The sequence below is a fragment of the Rhea pennata genome, chromosome 8 (genome assembly GCF_028389875.1).
Source record: "Rhea pennata isolate bPtePen1 chromosome 8, bPtePen1.pri, whole genome shotgun sequence".
NCBI classification, from domain to species: domain Eukaryota; kingdom Metazoa; phylum Chordata; class Aves; order Rheiformes; family Rheidae; genus Rhea; species Rhea pennata.
The window spans coordinates 27826943-27847036 of NC_084670.1; the positions used below are offsets into that span (position 1 = coordinate 27826943).

The 20094-nt window shown below is 51.3% G+C and overlaps 2 protein-coding genes across 12 annotated transcripts in view; both read right to left on the minus strand.

The window, feature by feature from the left end:
- MTA1 (metastasis associated 1) overlaps positions 1 to 9731 on the minus strand; it is an 88589-nt gene extending 78858 nt beyond the window's left edge. For all 6 annotated transcript variants that reach the window (XR_009959052.1, XR_009959053.1, XR_009959051.1 and 3 more), the window contains exon 1: positions 9624 to 9731. Coding sequence is in view for 3 of the 6 variants with exons in the window: in XM_062581000.1 (XP_062436984.1) it covers positions 9624 to 9651 (28 nt within the window). In the remaining 3 variants the exon portion in view is untranslated. The remainder of the gene's footprint in view (positions 1 to 9623) is intronic.
- A 4543-nt stretch (positions 9732 to 14274) lies between these two features.
- PACS2 (phosphofurin acidic cluster sorting protein 2) overlaps positions 14275 to 20094 on the minus strand; it is an 85227-nt gene continuing 79407 nt past the window's right edge. For all 6 annotated transcript variants that reach the window (XM_062580974.1, XM_062580979.1, XM_062580978.1 and 3 more), the window contains one exon: positions 14275 to 19534. In XM_062580974.1, the coding sequence (XP_062436958.1) occupies positions 19416 to 19534 (119 nt within the window). In that variant the 3' untranslated portion in view covers positions 14275 to 19415. The remainder of the gene's footprint in view (positions 19535 to 20094) is intronic.

Consider the following 20094-nt stretch of genomic DNA (forward strand, 5'->3'; position numbering starts at 1 on the left):
CTAAATTGAGAATCATCTGTTCACACTACACTAACTTTATGCTTGGTCAAGTATCGTCTGTCCTCCTACATCTCGCACAAAAGCATAAAGTCCCTAAGCTGCACATGATGTATTCTAGTTAATTCAACAGAAACATTACCACAGGCCACAGCTGATACAGATCACATTTGGTGATCTGGCAACAGACAGAACCAGAATTGGGAAGTTACAGGTACTACAAAAACTATACTCTTTTAAGTCACACACATGTGAAAGTGTGGAGAAGCCTAAATTTTTTCTCAGCTTACAAACTCACTTTAAAACAAGTTAATTTTTACTTGACATCGGTCAATGCAGTTATCTCAAAATCACTCCCCTCTTCCAAAAGGCAATACAGTAAAGGAACTGGAAAATCACAACATTTGCATGCTTGTTTCTGGGCTAGGCTGTACAACCTAAAAACATCATAGGAACTGCCCTTAAAGGTGATCCATTTTGCCTATAAATACCCATCACTTATTTCAGCAAACAGAAATACAGGTTTAGTTAGGAATGATGTACCAAAGATGTTCAGATTTGTACAAGATAGCGAAGAAAACTTCACTCTTCAAGACTTAAGTTCTCCCTTTCAGTATTGTGCAAAGAACAAATCAAAGAAGTCTTCACACCTCACAGGTTACTACCCACCCTCACATCCCACAAGCCACGGAGATCCCCGTGAAGAGCTCTGTGAAGAACAAGTCCCCACACTGGCAGCAGACCACTCAAGATACCAACCAGAAAGCTCTGCTTGAGGACCCTTCTCTCTTTGGAGAGGATTAAGTTGAATCTAATCTTCAGTGTTCATGAGTAAATAGTAAAATTTATCATGGAAGTCAAGTAGCAATTTTAAGCTTTTTTGTTAGGCAAACTATGAGCAAATCAGAAGCGTGTAGGCTATTCTCCTCACAGGCTGTATTCCACACTGACATATGAATGGTTTTGATGCATCTTAAGGCATTAAATTGCATTCAATCGACTAAATCTTCCTGAAAAACACTAGCTTACGAGAAGTACGAGAGAGGCACAAAGGAGGCAATATGGCATTTTCTGAAGCTACTAAAGAAACAAAACACTTTTTTCCTTAAAATCATCTTCGACTTTACTACATGCTCAAAGAAAATTGGTGAAACACGTAAGTATTTCTGGCAATCTTATTCTTTTCAAGGCTTAAACTTTGTCACATTTGCACATCTGACACCAATTCTGAGGACCTCGCAAAGTATTAACCTCCAGAAAAAGCTGTGCCACACACCCAACTAAACATGAGAAATTTGCCATCTGCAATTAGGAATAAATTAAATTATTCATCTAAGTACAAGAGTTCAACTCCCTTTGAACTGTGGTGTAACAAAGTTCCTTTACAAAAATGCTCTGAATACTCTTCTTTTATGCAAAAAATTCCTTGATGTTTTTCTCCTACCAAAATGCTTTCTTATGTATTAAATAATTAGCAAGAACTAATGAGCTTCTTCTGTAACAACATACAGATCAACAGACCAAATTTGGCTTTACAAGTTAAAGAGAAGAAGAGGAATCAAATAGGACTTAAAAAAAATGCTTTAAAGCAAGGCTTCTTTGTGTATTACATGCACAATGATGAACTCAGAGATACTGAAAACCTAGAACTGTAATATCTTCCTACAAAAGCATCTTTCCCAGCTACTCCCATTACCTAGCCTTCAGGGAAAACTCACGCAAGATTGCTGAAGTTACTTATTTGGGGAGTGAGGAAAAAAAAAGCAAAGCAATAAGATACAATGTAACAACTTGTCAAATGACGTGGAAGTGAAATTTACTTAGATTATTTGTTGTCAAAAAAACGTGCAAAACCAAAAGCAAGGTACCTCCAATAATTCATACCCACACTTTGAAGCCACCCCAAACTACTCGAGTAGTTTACAAAATTGAAATAAAAATAATAACAACCTTAATCTCTTCCGAGTAGTACAAGAAGAGTGTAAGTACTCTATTTATTTAAAACTAAGATGTTTAAACAAAGTTTTTAGTTGAGAAAACCACTCCATGCAAGTGAAAGGAACAAAAATTCTTTAACATTCACACACAACTCAAAAGTTTCACCAGCTTAAACAGAGAGGCTTAAGAGTCTCCCAATTACTAAACAAGTCCCTTGTTCAACACTTTCTTATCAAGTTGTCTTTTACTCACCATCACTGAATGGCAAAAAAGTGAAACAAAACTGCCTGGACTCCAAAGGTGCCAAAGAGGCAACTAGCAGGCAGAGCCGCCCCCGGGGCCACTGCTGCCCACAGCCCCCGCAGGGAGAAAGGGTTCCCAGCCCTGCACACGGTCCCTGCCAGCCTCCAGCACACCACCACAGACCAGCTTGAACTCAGCAACCCAGCAGGAAACTATCTGTACTGCTGTGCTAATTTTCTAACAGGCTGGTGTCACCAGTCTGGTCCAGATGGGGCAAGAGAGACTGGACTAGGCAGGAGGTGAGACACCTTGCTGGGCGCAAAGAGAGGAGGAACCAGGCTTCCATCTTTTGGCAGAAGCAAGTTGAGGGCTTTTACCGCGTTTTGTGAACTGCAAATAGCTCCACAGTTACTACAAACACATAGAGTGTACTGACACAGTCTGTACACTGTATCTAGCGTCCAAACACTCCTAAGCACGCTCACGATACACTCCAGACCATGCAATATTTCTTCAACTACCAAAAGCTACCAAACTGCTTCAATATCAGTCCAATATGAGGTAGGGAGGAGAAAACTCTAAAATAAATGAATATAAATCCCTGTGTAAAGGGAAATAATGAAAGAGGAAGATGAAGAAAGTCAATGGCTGGCTGTTGCTGCAGTGTGATAAGCAAGAAGCAGGCACATATCTACCAATGACTGTAGAAACCTCTTAGTAAGTAGCAAGAATAAACTCCCTCATTTCTATTATCTAGTTATTTAATCCCTTTCTCCAGTAAATCCAGTCTCAGCTCAAGTTACTTTCAAACACTCAACTTCAGGTAAAAATTAATAAAGGAAAAAAAAAACCCATACAATTCATCCTCTGATAAAGAATACAGAACCAAACAGTATACTGGATGGAGCTGCACTACCATCACCCCCTCCAGCAGTCTGATACGTATACACACACCAATAATAAAGACAGACGATAGGAGAGGGTCTACAAATGCATTTGTAGTTAAAGTACATGAATAATATGTTCCAGATTTGGACTCATCAACACGCTCCGGTGCAAGCCTTCTTAATAGCTCTGTATTTCACTTCTTCACTAGAAAAAGCGCAGAAAATTCTTATTGACATCACTGTGATGTCAAGAGAACAAATTCAGTCCTCTCTTAGCAGCTCTCAGACAGTAATATAGATGTTAGGAGTCACAAGCCATGAGAAGAGTTTAGATTCCACTCTATGGTATGTAATTGGATGGAGGCAGGTCAAATCATGGTCCTCAGTGATGCATTAATAACACTTTATAATAATAGAGAACTGATGTCATGCTGCCATGGTTGAAAACTTTGGGGATGGCTACGTTGCAATCAGAAGTATGACTGAGCACAGACAGGCACCAACACCAGTTCTAATCTAGCTAGTCTGAATAACAATACCAATTAAGTTGTGCAGCTACAGTCTCCAGGACACTGGAATAAAGCTACTGTGTAGTCATGGTTTCACTTTTTACACGTTAGATAAAGCTAGCACAGGGGGACCTCACAGTCCTGTGATCAAAACTTCCAATACAATTTAAATACACCTTAAACCTACTACAGACTCAAAAGCAGTGCCAATTTTGTAGCCTAATACACTCCTACACAAGTGGATTACTTTTAAAATTCAAAAACATATAAAGAGCTTTTCAACTAAAAGCATAAGTTGACATTTGTCTCCGCAAAAAGTGTTGGCTCCATCCTTCCTTTCCTTTCTTTCCTCCATCCTCTTGTTTCTAGCCCTCCCACTGAGCCCATTCAGCTGTTTACACAGTCCCCACAGTAAGCCAGATCAGGTAGCTGGAACAGATTAAAAATAATCCAGGAAAAACAAAAGGTAAGGAGGAGGAAAGATGGAAGAATTTTGGAGTTCCTCAAATCAGTACAACAGAAAAAAAAATAAATAAAAGCTTTTGTTTCACTGCAACTGAAGGAATGCCACAGGAGAATAAACCTGCAGTTGGGCTCAAGCAATTACAGCCACAGAAAGAAGTATTTGTCATACTACAGTTAAACCCTCCCCGAGAAGGCAGAGACAGAATAGCTGTTGGAAAGTCTCTTGATACCGAGATGACCTGTTCTCTTCCAGGAAGGTGACACAGTGCTCTCCTGAAAGGGGAAGCTGGCACTCACCAAAACAATGAGCATCTCTTCCCCCACACACATTTTTTCATCAGAGGCTCTCAGTCCCAGCTCAGACATCCCAAGTTTCTTAGATCTGGTGTTTATCCAACATTCCTGTAAGGTCTTTGATCATGCAGACAGCTAGGCCTCTCTACAAAGCAGCAGACCAAACCACAATGACTCCTTCCAGGCAAAGCAGCCCACCTTCATCATGCTACCTGTCATTTCAGAGCTGCATGACAGCTCTTAAGAAAATCTTCACTTTACTACATTAGAGGCACATAACTTCAAAAGTTCCTTCCAGATAAGAAATAAGATTCATACTTCATCTTGGAGGGTGATATCCTGGCCTTTTCCCTATACATCTGAAAGGTTTCAGGTCATCCATGAACTACACAAATATAAGAGGGTCCAACCTGCATTAGCAACTGAACTCCCCTCCTCCCACCATTAGAAGCGTACCAGGAAGGAGTTCACCAGGAAGCAGGAGACCCTCTTTCTACAAGCAACTAGATGCTATCCCCCTCAATTTCTGCACAGACTCTTATAACCATCCAAGCGGCAGCTCCCAACTCCCTCAACATCTGCTCTACTACACAACACAGAGTTAAGACTTGCATGCCAATTTTGGCCCTATGCTGCAGGCTGCTAAGCTCCGCCATAAATGAGCAATGGTATGTCAACATTAAGAGGGAGTAAGATACTCCATGTCCTACAGAATAGAGTTGATAGCTACATGCTTAAAAGAAGCCTTTATTAAAAGTGTAATCCAGCTATTTGTTTCTGAAAATGAGAATTCACACAGTTTCATGACTAGGCTGTAAGTAATCACTATCCATTCCAAATCAAAGCACACTTTGAGGAGTATTATCGATCAACAGTGAACAAGATGCTCTTGGCAGCTGCTAGATCTGGAGTCCATATACACAATTCAGCAACCACAAGGACAATAACAGACTGTCTGTTGAACATTTGTCTTCCAGTGAGAAGTATATGAAATGACTATGCACAAATCCCATTCAGGTTTTAATCATGCCCTGGAGTTCACACAGAATTTCAATGTGCACAGTCATTAATGAGAGCCACCAACATCAGGGTTCAGAAACAATACAGCACTACCAGCTCTTTCGGCTCACACAGAACAGAGCTGTCATACAGAAATGGCTCCATCTATCCATACGTTGATCTTGGTGATTTGTCAACTCAAGACTTCACCCATATGGGCAATAATAGAGGACAGTAACTTTGGCTGTCAGCCAGTTGCATTGCCCTCCACCTGGAAAGGTTACAGAGCAAATCCTGGACACTTACTTCCAAGCTTATGAATGACAAGAAAGTGACTGAGAACAGCCAAAAGGGATTTACCAAAAGCAAATTGTGCCCAACTAATCTAATCTGATTCCTCTCTGTGATGAAAAGACCGGCTCTGTGGATAAGAAGAGAGCAGTGCACGCGGTATACACTGTGACAAGGCCCATGCTCATCTCGCACAGCATACTTAAAACCAAATTGCCAAGATATAGACTGGATCTCTGGACAGTACGGTGGGTGGAAAATTGGCTGAACCACGCAGGCTCAAAGGTTTATGATCAGTAGTACAGCATTCTCCTGGCTGTCAGCAGCATCCCTCAGAGATCAATACTGGGGCAAATCTTGTTCAGTATTTTCATTAACGACCTTTGTAGGGGCTACACTGCACTCCCAGAAAGTTTGCCGACTTGGGAGGAACAGTTCCTGCGCTGCAGGGCAAGGCTGCTATTCAGGAGGGTTTCAACAAGCCAGAAAAACATGTTAACAGGAACCTCAGGAAGTTTTACACAGGCAAATGCAAAGCCCTAGATTCGAGACAGATTACCTCCTTGCAATGGCACTGGCCATCTACAAAACATCTTTGTAGAAAAATACCAGAAAACAAGGTGCCCGGGAGACAGCATTGCACCCTTGCAGCAAAGTTGGTGGCATCTTGGACTGCATTAGCAAGAGTGCAGTCAGCAGAGTTAGGAGAGAGATCCTGCCCCTCTGCTCAGCACTTGTGGGACCATCTAGAGCACTGGTTCCAGTTTGGGCTTCCCAGCACAAGGACAGTGACATACTGGAGCAAGTCCAGTAGAGGCCACCAAGATGGTTGGGGCTGAAGCACAGGATGTACAAATAAGAGGCTGAGAGACAGGTTTGTTCAGCCTGGGGGGGAAAAAAATGGGTTTTGAGGCAGGACAGATGTTACTGCTATCTACAATGTAGTGCAGAGCCAAGCTCTTCTCAGAGGTTCATGGGAATGAGGGGCAACAAGCACCTGTTCCAACCAGAAATTCCAACCAGGCATAAAGAAAACAACTTGCCAGGAGGGTGGTCAAACATTGGAAGAGGGCCCAGACAAGAAGGGGCATTGCTATCCTTGGAGATATCCAGAAATTCAACTGGATGCAGCCCCCAGCATCCTGCTCTAACTGGATAGCTTTTAGCAGGTGGTTGGACTAGGGCTTTCCAGAGGTCCCTTCCCACCTGCATGATTTTATGGGGAGCACAATCCAGGCTTTGTCATGCAAAATACTGGAGATGACATTCAATGCAAGCCTAATACCTGTAATCTTAAACATTAAGTGAAGATTCCCAGAAACAATTCCCTTTACAAATCACACCAGGAACAGAGTTGTAATCTCCTACAGTACATTTTGCTTTTCGTTTTTCTGCTCTCAACATTTCTAACCAAAAAAAAAGGTGTACACACACACAACCAGCTTGTAGCAACCCAAGAAACAAAGCTGGGACAGCTAAGATGCACACCTTACCCCTTTATGAAACCAAGTGCACCCAGGAAAAAAAAAGCGTGAATGTAACAACAGACATGACATTTTTCCAGAGTGCGAAGTAAGGGTAGGCCAGAAAAGTAGAAAGAACCAAAAGTAGTTGTTGATGGAGAGCAGCCAGACAGGATGGCTTGGCCACCTTCACTATATTTTCCCCTTGTTTACTTCACTCTATTTCTACAGAACTCCAAAAGAATGGGGTACTTTGAAAGGGAGGAAGCCCCACAGAAATATCTTCCCTTACATCCTATGGTCCAGGGAACAAGGAAGTTCCACAGAACAGCTTTTATGAAGGAAAATGGCTGAACATAAATTCATTCCAGACCACCCTCCGTGTTTATATTCCATAAAATTCAATCCCAAACCCCGTTGCCTCTCCTTTCTCTTCACATGAATTTAAACAAAGGACAATCAGACAGGAGTGCAAGGCTCTGAACAGAAGACTAATGGGAAAGCATACAATAAAACAGCACGGATAGAAGGCCAAGATCAGCAGGACTTGCTTCATGTGACTGCCCTGGTCCTACCAGTAGTCTCTGCTTATCATTACACTCGTTCTTATCCCAGCAACTCCCCGTATGTCCCCACCCTTACAACTTCATGACCCTAGTATGAACAGTCATTCAACCCTTCATCAGCCCCAAACCCAATCTAACTCTGCTTCCCCACGGCCTCCAGCCTTGCTCTTACAGGTTGCTCTAGCCCCACCAATCCACCCCCTCCAGCCCATGTCCTCATCCCAAATCTGCCCTCTACTTGTCTCTGTCCAAACTCCCCAACTCCCTCACACGTGCCAAGCAGGCCCCCTGTTGTCCTCAACCTCATATAGCCCAGGAGGGCTCTTCTCCATCTCCAGCCCTCCCAGATGTGTCCCCACCTCTGCTCCACACCCTGTACCTTGCACAAGGCCAAACACACCATCTCCCCAAACACACCACTTCACATCCACCCTTGCCTCACAGGTGAGCTCCAAGCCTCGCTGCCCACTCAAAGCCTCCCCAAACCACCCCCACAGCAGTGCTTCTCACCATTTAATCCCACCCAGATCCCCCTAGCCCTCCCACAAGGCTGCAGCCCACACAACTCACTGTGTGCATCCCACATGCTCATCATACCTGACCCCACCTTCCTGTCCTCTCCCCTTCCCCACACCTCCAGCCCAAACCCACCCCCACTCCACACACCCTCTTCCAACAGTCCTGCACCCACCTACCTCCTCTTCAGCCTGCCCCACCCCAGAGCCACCCACACCTCCAGCCCAAACCCACCCCCACTCCACACACCCTCTTCCAACAGTCCTGCACCCACCTACCTCCTCTTCAGCCTGCCCCACCCCAGAGCCACCCACACCCCCCACATGCCGGCCTTCCCACTCGCCTAATGTCTCCCCAAACTTCCCCCACTCCAGCCCCAAAGCCCAAACCTGCCTTACATCCCTACCCCAGTGAGAAATCCCTGGGGCCTCATGGCCCAACAGCCTCCCTCCCCCAAACAACTCCTGCCAAAGCCACCCCACAGCCCACCCAAACCTCCCCCGGAGCCCAGCCCCACACCACCCCACACCCCAACACAGCCCAGACCTGCCCCACAGCCCATACCCACAAGGCCTCACACCAGAGCACAGCCCAGACCTCCCCGGAGCCTATCCCCCCACCCCAACACAGCCCAGACCTGCCCCAGAGCCCAGCCCCACACTCCAACACAGCCCAGACCTGCCCCACAGCCCATACCCACACCACCCCACATCCCAACACAGCCCAGACCTGCCCCACAGCCCATACCCACACCACCCCACATCCCAACACAGCCCAGACCTGCCCCACAGCCCATACCCACACCACCCCACATCCCAACACAGCCCAGACCTGCCCCACAGCCCATACCCACACCACCCCACATCCCAACACAGCCCAGACCTGCCCCACAGCCCATACCCACACCACCCCACACCCCAACACAGCCCAGACCTGCCCCACAGCCCATACCCACACTGCCCCACACCCCAACACAGCCCAGACCTGCCCCACAGCCCAGCCCCACACCGCAATACACCCCAGCACAGCCCAGACCCTTCCCAGAGCCCAGCCCCACACCGCAACACAGCCCAAACCTGCCCCAGAGCCCAGCCCCACACCGCCCCACACCCCGCATCCCATCCCAACTCCACCACACGCTGCCCCACAGCCCATCCCAAACCCACCCCACAACTCTGTCCACCCCAACGGGCCCCAGAGCCCCGACCCACAGCCCTGCCCGCCCCAAGGCGCCCCACGGCCCGCCCCACGCTGCCCCCCACCGGGACGCTCCCCGCGGCCCAGCCCCAGCCCAGCGCGCCCCGCTCCCCGCCCGCCCGCGCCGCCGCCCCGCCCGGGCCGGGCCGGGCCTGCCCCGCCGCCGCGGCCCCTGACGCGCCGCTCGCACGCGGGGAGGCGCCGCCGCGCCGGGCCGGGCTGGGCCGGGCCGCGCCGGGGTCCCGGCGGGCCGCTTACCTCCGACCCGGTACATGTTGGCGGCCATGCCCGGGACGGGGCCGGGTGCGGGGCGCGGGCCGCTCCCGCCGCCGCCGCCTCCAGGTGCCGGATCCGCTGGAAAATGGAGGCTGGAGCGGCCGGGCGGGGGAGGGGAGCGAGGGAATTAAAGGGGCCGCGCCGGCTGCCGCCCGGCGCCGAGGGGAGGGCGGCGGCGGAGGGCGGGGCGGCGGCGGCGCGGGCCCGGCGCGGCCCGGCGGCGGCGGCAGGCAAAGGAGCGGGCGGGAGCGGGCCCCGCCGCGCAGCCCGCACCATGTGACGGCGGCGAGCGCCGCGCCCGCCCGCCGCCGGCGGCACCAGCAGCGCCGGGCGGCCTCCTCCGGCGGCGGCGGCGGCGGCGGCGGCGGCGGCGGCGTCGGGCCTGCACGCAGCCCCCGGCCCTGGCGCGCACTCACACGCGCACACGCGCGCGGCCTGTCCTCACACGCGCACACACACCACCTGTCCTCGCACACCGCATGTCCTCACACGCGCACACGCACTGCCTGTCCTCGCACACCGCCTGTCCTCGCACACGCACCGCCTGTTCTCGCACACCACTTGTCCTCACACACATGCACCACCTGTCCTCGCGGGCCTCCTCGCACACACACCACCTGTCCTCACACGCGCACACGCACTGCCTGTCCTTGCACACCGCCTCTCCTCGCACACCGCCTGTCTTCGCACCTGCATACGCACCACCTGTCCTCGCACACCACCTGTCCTCACACACGCACACGCACCACCTGTTCTCGCACACCACTTGTCCTCACACACGTGCACCGCCTGTCCTCGCGGGCCTCCTCACACACACACCACCTGTCCTCACGCGCGCGCAGCGCCTGTCCTTGTGGGCCTCCTCGCATGCTTGCTGCATGTCCTTACGTGCACACATGCACCGCCTGTCCTCACACACGCGCACACACACCGCCTGTCCTCACACACGTGCACCGCCTGTCCTCTCAGGCCTGCTCGCACGTGCACCGCCTGTCCTCACACACCCTCACCACCTGTCGCAGGCCTCCTCACACGCACACTGCCTGTCCTCACACACATGCACCACCCGTCCTCGCAGGCCTCCTCGCGCGCACACGTACTGCCTGTGTTCCCTCTCACACACACTGGCCGTCCTTGCGGGCCTCCTCCCACACACACCACCTGTCCTCACACACGTGCAGTGCCTGTCCTTATGGCCCTCCTCACACACGCACTGCCTGTCTTCACACACCCCGCCTGTCCTTGTGGCCCTCCTCTCACACACACCCCGCCTGTACTCGCAGCTCCCCTCGCACCGCCCTGCTTGCACACCCGCGCGCCCTGCGCGTGCGCCCACGCACCGCCCTCGGGGGCTCTGCTCACCCCGGCACGCCGCGCGCGGGGGGGTGCCCAGAACCCGCGCCCCGACAGCCCGGCCGGCGGCGGCCCAAAAGCGCCCTGGCACCAGCAGTTAACCACGCACGCGGTCGCACGTTTCACCGGGGCTGTGTGGCAACCACCCGCACCCTCACCCCCGGTTTTTACGAGGTCCCCAAACAGCCGCAGAAGACTACCGAAAGTTTTAACACTTGCCAAAATACGTCTTAAAAAAAAAAGAATGATTTTTTTTTTGCTAAAATTCTCCTTTTTATGTTAAAAACCCTATGACTCCAGTAGGCCGTTTTGAATTTGTATTTCCAACCCAGGCAAGGACTGCTGCTGAGAGAGGAGAGCGTTCCTGGGGCTGCGGATCACTCAGCTAAGGGTTAGTTCAGCGTGCCACGGGTCCTCTTGTGCCACTGCGGTATTTCCGCCTCTCCTGAGCTGGCCCCGTGGGAGCCGAACACGAGCAACTCGGCCTTTGGGGACATCACGGGACCCGCGTGTGCTGGGCGCGAGGACTGGTCGTCCCCAGGCTGTTCCTGCAGCCTCTCTGCAGAGCGGAAAATAATACAGTAGGACACAGAAAAATTATCCAGAATAAATATTTACAAATCGCATCATGGGGCACTTGGTAGTTGCATACAAAGAAGTGACCGCTCACATGGTGTTGACTGCTCTTCCCAGACGCTAAATTGTTTTTTAAACGATAGCAACAAAAACATGTCAGAACTTCCCTGCTGTTCCTCTTCCACATTGAGCAATACCTATGGTCGTCACTGGGGTGTTGTGCAACTGGAAAGGAGGGGAGCTGGCTCCTGCAGCTGCAGCCTGGAAAGGCTCTTGCAACGTCCCATCTCCCACCACCAAAATCCCAATCCAGTATGTGCCGCCAGCTCCTCCTGTAGCAAACTCAGTCGTCTGAGAATGGTTTCTGAGTGTTTTGGCAGGAAAGCTCCGTAGGTTTAGGTGGCCGAAATCCATCCTGCTCCTTCAAAGGTGTTTGCCCAGGCTGGTTGGATTCACGACACTGTCCTGTGCCTGGAAGGGGAAGCTTGATGTCCTCTGCCGCATTGAAGCCTAGCATGACTGGTGCTACGTTACAGCCACCTGTGGCTACCCCAACATGACTTTCGCACTCGGAAAGCTTCAGCCTGCCTTCCTGGCCACACACTGTGTCATCCTTAAACCGCTTCCACAGCGGTCTTGGGAAACATTCACATTTCAGCCACGCTGCAGGTTTGCCTTGCAAGGTCTACTTTCCTCCAGAGGGGGGGGGGGTTTCCTTCTGCAGTTGGGAGGGCAGGTAAACCCCCACTCCACCCCCCCCCCCCCCCAGAGCAGTGCCAGGAGCCCCTACTGTAGCTCACAGGGCTGTATCTCCTCCACTGGGATGCACGAGCAGGAACTGGACGCAGCTCCAGCTGCGCTGGTGAAGCTGAATCACCACCGCCTCCCCCTTTCCCGTACCCACCACCCTGCAAGCAGCCAGGCTGGCACTAATGCAGGCTATTTCTAGAAACGCACCGTCTACTGCTGTCGCAGCCCTCTCCTGCTCCGAACTGCCGGGCCACAGGCAGTCCCAAGCATCGGCTGGGTATAATCAGGGAGGATTAACTGGGAAGAGATAAAACCAAAGCGAAGAAGGAAGGAGAAATATCTGTCAGCTTGAACTGTGAGGCAGTGGCTGGGACATGCCAATGCCTCGCAGGGGCTGGGGCTTCACGGGCCTTCGTGCATGCAGGCGGGCGAGCAGCGAGCTGGGCACAACGAGGTGGGCCAGGCCTGCTGGATAAAGGTCAGGACGAGCCTCCTCCATGTGCCAGTTTACAGATGAACCTGTGCCAAAAATATGCACCCAAAGTACAGCCTGGACCCACTCACCTTTCCCCCAGCTGCTCTGCAGTGTTTGCCCTCTCTTGCCAGTGCTTTGGCCCTCATTGCTGTATCTGTACCAGCAAGACCATCTTTGCCATCTGGACAGATAACCACTGGGATGCTGCTGGGAGACCCTCACGTCCCATCCTCCAGCAAAGGAAGGGATGCAGGACACCTGCAAGCCCCAGAGGCAAATTTGGCTGGCCGATACAGAGAAGCTGGGGCATCCATTGAAAGCTGCCTCAGAAGCAGCCTGTCCGCATGCCAGGAACCCCTCGCCCTGGCCAGCCCTCCTCCCTTGCCCAGGGGAGCACGTGGACGCAGGCAGTGCTGCCTTGGCATGACTGCCGCCACCTGCAACAGGCAGGGCCCCGGGGGCTGCAGCCATGTGCCCATTTCCTATAAAATTTCCCAGAAATGGCAGCACCAAAGCGGATGTGCCAATGCACCAGTTCTGCTGGGCAGCCAGCTACATACCACCTAGGATCCCCCCCTGAAAACCGTGCTGTGGAGCTAGGTGTGAGGAAGTGACACAGGCCAGCTCAAAACAAGATTGCAGCTGCTTCCTGGAGATGAGGCCCCCTCAGGGGCTGAGACCTGCTGCCTGCAAGGAGCTTGGGGCACAGGAGCCTGCTCCCTTCCAGAAGCCAAGAAACTCTGTCCAGAAGGGGTGCTCTAAGCCAAGCTCCGCTTTCATTCCTCTTCCTTGGAGCTCTGTTGAGAAGATGCTGAGCAAAGCATGCCAGTCCTGTTCCCAGATCCCATAATGCTCCCTTTACAACACACTGGCCCAAGACACCACAAAGTGTTGCAATGGGCACATGGGCATTGCTCATCTGGTCACTCCTTACCTGCCACACAGCCCCTGAACAGTGGCACTATGGCACGAGCAGGGCTTTGCCCATCACCAGTGCAGCTAGCAACCCACGTTGAGCTCGTGTGCCATGCTTGGCCCCTGCCCAGGAGCCCAGCTCCCGTCTCCCACCTTCCCTCCCATGCCAGAGACGGAGAACAACAACTGAGTGACCAGGGGACTTTAACACCTTGCATTAAGGTGAGTCCTGCTCTTACGAGCCTGCAGGAAGGACAGAGATGGAGTTGCAAGGCTGCATCTCCACATTCCTGGTGGTGGGAAAATGCCCTCAGGGCACAGCCATCTGTACAGAGGGATGGGATTAACCTGAGCTGTGATGCCTTAACACAGCACAGAGCCGAACTGCCCCATCTCAGCACCTTGCAGGCTCTTCCTGCTCACATACATCCTTCTGCTTGGCCACCTTAAGGACTGGTTGCTGTCAATGCCTTCCAGGAGCAGGAGCATTTCCTAAGGGAGACAACCCCCTCCCCGTCATGCCAGAACAACTCCTGCTGAGAGACGACTCAAGGGACGGGTATGTGCTTTCACGTCCAGTTTTATTAGTGTTGCATTAGTACCATAAAATAGTTGACGAGGTCGAGCACGTTGCAGTTTGTTCCAAAAAAAGGCTATTTACATTTAATCTGTCTTCATAAAAAAAAAACTAGAACCCAAACAATACAACAATGAAACAGATGGACAACTGAGGAATCTACAAAGTGGTAACGTCCCTTCATATGCCGTGGTCCGGACAAGGCTCACACGCAACCCCTGGCACACACTGCGCCCACGCTAGCGAGGCGCTTCCCCACAGCTCTGCCACATATACGACCGGGCAGGCAGCGCTCTGGCAACCCACCAGTCGAGTTGCAAAGCTGCAGCTGACTGGACGCAGCTCCATAACAACAGTCTTCCTTAAGGAAAGCAGTGGGTCACTGGTTTCCAAGTGTGGTGTGTCCTCTTCTTCAGCCTGTCCCAAGCAACTGAATTGCCCTGCAAGAGTTGGCCCTGCCAGGAGCATCTCCCAACTTCTGGGAAAACCCTGCTTGAAGAGTCTCCAGGAAACGTCTGGGAGATGCTGCTGCACATTTCTGGCCCTCTCTCTGCCAAGTAAGCCCAGAGGGAATGCCACACTGAAATGAGTCACCACACAGCTATCTGCTGAGATCAAGACCACTGAATCGAGACCCAGGCAACAGAGGCAGTGCACCCAGCCTAGCTTCAGAAAAAAAAAAAAAAAAAAAAAAAGAAAGAAAAAGAAAAAGGAGAGAAAAGAAAAAACACAACAGGATCCCCTTTATCACTGCAGAGCAGGAGTGCCCCAACCCCAGGGTTCATACACCCCAGACACAGGCACCCTTGGCAGGTCAAATGACAAAAGGTGGCCATGGGCCCTGCTTCATCTTGCCTTGATTTTCTTCTTAAACATCACAGCACCAGGCACAACATCCTTGGCCCTGGCTAGCCAACGTTCCCTCAGACATGTGGAACTGGTGAGAAGAGACCGGGCAGAGCTGTCTTGGGCAAGCTGTGGCTGAAATCCCACTACTGCTAGGAAGCAGAACGGGGCCTTTGCCGACATCCCGGTTATACCTGGGTCAGCGTGGTTCTCAGCCGTCAGCGCATGGGTACATCTCTGCCAGCCCAGGCAAACCTCCCAGCCACCCACTCCTGCCTTCTGAGCTCTGCAGGATAAAGCAACAAGCACATGCTAATTAGAGCAGCAAAACGCAGCCGAGGAGACAGTGGCTCTCCCCAAACTCACTGGTAACTAAGAGAGATCCTGCAGTTACCACTGAGATATAAACAGTGACAATATAACTGGATTGCAAATGCAGCACTGAGCTAAAAGAGCTGCCTGAGTTCCCTCTGCAGTGGCCAGCACAGCAGAAGAGCCGGCAGGTGATGGACCATTGGCAAGGCAGAGGCCAACCCTCTAACTCTGGGAAAATCCAACCAGGGAAGTGTTCAAGGCACAACACGATGCCACCAGAACTTCCCATCTTTTGTCTGCTCACCAGCTGTTAAACTAGATCAGTATTTCACAGCCCAGCACAGCAACAAGCTCTCTCCTGAGACCTCACCTCTGAGCAAGGTGTGGACCAGTTTCCTAAGAGAAACTGCAAAAGACACCAGCTGCTTTGAGAAGCCACAGTCAGGAGAGCAGCGAACAGCAGCCCAGAAGGGACGGGGAGCCCTGCTGATGCTGCCTCCACAGCACCGCCTCAAGAGAGCGAGCAGTGGGAAGAGCAACGCCTGAGAGCGGGGCAGGGCTGCGCCTTCACTGGAGAGCCCAGCCCCAGAGCTGGACAGACAGGCGGGCTTTCACTCAAAGCAGGCCCCATCTGACACAGGCCTGCAAGATAACACCTCTGCGTTTCTTTGTTCAAGTTGCACTTGCTGTGCCAAAAGAGTCGAACGTGAGCTGTGCCAGTCCCTGCTTCAAGCCATCTTCCTGTATCATCAGCTCCCAAGCAGCCACCTCACCCCGCCGTGCTGGCACACCTCTGCCGGCTCGATCCCAGTGCTGCCCTGGCAGCTCTCGCTGGGAGAAGGTGGGAGAGCGCCTTGTGGGAGCCCTGAGCTCAGCTGCTCACCGGGTGCAAAACCCCTTCCCAAACCTGTCTGAACCACTTGTTCACTTTGACATTTGTTTGCTTTAGAGATAGCGACCTGTTTCCTCTCCAGTCAGGGAAAGAAACAGCTGCAGAAAACGGCTCCATATGGTACAAGAGAAATGACAGCAGCACAACACACCCTGATCAGAGCAGCACCAAACTCACCTGCCAACCCTTGGCTCCAGGGCTGACGGGGGCCAGGCCCAGCTGGCCCCGGCAGACGCGGGAGCACAAGGCTGAGAAACCAGGAAGCTTCCTTGCAAGAACGAGCGCCTCATTTCAGAGCGAAGGCAGCTCCCCGCAGGAGAGAAACCCCACAGAGAGGCAAGCCCTCAGGTGCAAAGAGTTTCCCGGTGAGTTCACTTGTATAAAATTAGAGCAAAACATAAACGAACGTGAAATGCAACAAGTCGGAGTGTTTTTCTCTCACACATACGCACACACACGTACATACAGAATAGAGCAGGGCAACATGTACTTGATGAGCAGGACCCTGGAAATCCTGTACTAGCTACCGTTTGTTTCTCTACAGTAGGTTGAAATACAAAGAGGAGCACAGTGATGGTTTCCCCCTGCCCTCCCGCCCCCCAGTAAACAAAGTTATTGCAGTCGGTCAGTTCACCCCACCTCCGCGGCGATACCGCGCGCCGGCACCCTGGGCTGCGTGCGGTTCCTGCTGCTGGAACCGAGCCCAATCGCTCTCCTCACACAAGTGTGAGACTCAAGAAAAAAAAAAATCACACTGACTAATTTCCTTTAAAAAAGCTTTTTGATGCAACAGCCTCAGTTAAAAAAAAAAAGTGATGTGCTTATACATGGGCTCCCACGCTATTGCTGCTAGGCAACGCTATACAATCCTGGAGCATCAGACCAGTTCAGGTCAACTTGAAACGCTTGAACCAACAGACATACCTACATTCAAACGAGAGTCGAGCCTTCGCCACGGCCAAGCGCTAGCGGACAGGATGCAGACCTGCCCCCGGGACTGTGGGAAGACAGGGAATATTGCAATTAAAGTGACAGGGCCTGCCCAGTAGCATGTTACTGTGCACTGGACCACAACATCTTCCCATGTGTGATTTGAAGGGAATACCCAGTTCCCAGCCAAGCAAGCTGCATTTGTTCTTGGAAAGGGTTTCATGAACAGTCTGCAGAGCAGCCCACAATGTTAGCTGCAACAGACACCAGATCCAGCAGGGACTACCCTCTTGCCTAACAACCTCTCTTCTCTTTAGCAGGAGGATGCCTAACAGAGCACACCATCAGCTCCCCGCCTAGAATAAGCTGGGTAACCCCTCTGCAGACCAGGACACACCACAGAGCACAAAGCAGATTCTCCAACCTTTAAAAAACTCAAGGGTAAAGATTAGACAAAGAATTTACTGACCAGTAGATGTTGGAAAAAGCTCAGAATCATCACTGCCCCTCTGGAAGGGCCTTCAAGAAATGCTTGTGGAGCCTGGCCTGCCCATAAGGGTGAGACCCAAAAAGTCAATCTGAACTTGGGTGGAAGACACCCAAAAGTCTTGCTCCTCCAGCTCTCAGGATGTCTTGCTGCCTGAGGCAGACAGAGAACCCAGCTGGCTTCATCCTCTTTCATGTCCAAGCTATACCTCCACTGCAGTTTGGGACTGAAACCATAGCAAAGCCCCAACCCACAGGCAATGCTCTGCCAGGGAAAGGATGTGACCCATGGAGAAATGCCCATGGGAAGGAATATTCAGAAATGAGAAGGCAAGGACAAATTCCATCTACAGACCAGGCCCGCAGGAGGCCACGTGCCCTTAGCACCCTCTATTTTTGTTACAGTTCTTTAATCACCTAGGACCTGTCCTCACAGGGACAAAGAGGGCATGGTGAAATTACACTTCTGCAGCGGCTCTGAAGCCACTGCACACAAACTGGGGAGGTGCACAAGGGAGACGGCAGCAGGCTCGCTAGAGCACAGCGCGGTCAGGGCAGGACAAAGGCAGAGCAGAGAAAGCAGCCCACGCTATCTCACACGTGCAGTTTGACAGATGGATGGGAAGGCAGCTGGACGTGGAGGGCGCCTAGCTGGCTCCGAGTCCAGTCACTACAGTGATGCATCATTTCATAGACAACGGCTCATCTTCCTGGGTTTCTTTTCTTTTTTTTTGGCAACTTAAAACTTTTTCTTTTAAGGAAGTGTTAAAAAAAAGTCTGCAGCTATTAAAAAAAAATCCTTTCCCTTTAGAGGCTGGATGAGGTTTTATTGACAGGTAAATAATCGGTGCGAGTATGTAAATAGCAGCGACCCCACTGACGTGGTGTCCTCCAGCAGCACAGCCAGCTGCAGGGACATTGTGACTGGCTCGGTTTGGTCATTGTCACAGACCTGGGACACTGCAGTTTCTTACATCTAGTGTTTCCTAATTTCTGTTCCTGCCCAACCTCCTCAGGCCTCACCTCAGCACAAACACCTGCCTGCCTTCATGACAGACCCACTCCTTGCACTGAAGGGGGATCTCCTCTCCTGACCTCCCTAGCTATGCAGTCGGTTTGTTTTTCAAACCAGACAGCTGAACTCCCTCCAGACTCACTGATCTCTCGTCCTTTGGCAGTAGAAAGAAAGACTGGCCATCTTTTTTTCTTCCTAGGAATACAGAGGGAGGGGGCTAGACACACTGTAATGCGTGTGACCTTTCACAAAAACCCATTCAAGCGGATCCACGGCTCCCCCAGCCCACACACACCAATGAGGTCTCAGGTTAATAAGCAGTGCAGTTATTCAGCTATCTGCTCATAAGTGGTAGGTGTTCTTGGGCAGGCTGCCTGCTCCTGCCGACTCCCCCACAACTTTATGTTGTCAGCACATCTATATTTAAGACTGTTTTTTTTTTTGCCTTTGTTTAAAGGGGTTTCCTTCCCTTGTAGTAAACTTAAGAGTTAATAGAAAAAAGTAATTCAAAAGTAATCCAAGCACATCTGTAAGTAATTCTGCAGGAGAGAGGGCAGAGCAATGCAAGTCAGAGTTGGCACGCATTTCCTGGCTCCTGGTGTGCAGTCTCCGGGACGGACAGAAGGTCCCTCCGCCGAGCACGGCTAGAAGTTAGATTTGGAGTGTCCAAATATGCAGATGGGAAAGTGCTTGACATGAGAGGACCACTGCGCTGCCAGCTGAAAGAACTTGACATCGTTCCACTCCACCCCATCGATCAGGACTGCAGGGGAGGACAAACAAAGAGGTGAGTTAGGAAACACCGAGCAGAGCCATCGACCCGAAACACATTTGTTAGAAACCTGCCTACAGTGGGGAGAGGGAGCCCTGGCCATATGCTGTGCTCACCGTACGAGCTGCTCTGTCTGGCCACCCTATTGCTGCCACCGTAACTAGCTGCAAACATGGGGAAAAAGGGTCAAGTGCAAGCCAGGTTTAGGGAGAACAGCTCAGACTGTTGTTCTAGCATCACCCCTTGTATCATTTCTGTTCACTGAAGCTGGAGCTCCTCACACTGCTGACTTCAGCTTCACCTGATCTGATCTCTCCAGTTTGCTAAACACACTCCACATTTCCCTTTGGGCACAGTCTTACAGAGGCAGACTTGAGCCTCTCTTCATTAGCACTTTTAACCAGGAGCTCAATGATGCTAAGAGGGTGACACATTGTGTGACCACCCCCAACACTGAGTGTCACAAGGGTTAGGCCAGGACTGAGGAGGATGACCTAAGTAGATATATTTGCTGTTAATGGTGGTGGGAACTACTAATTGAATAGAGTACA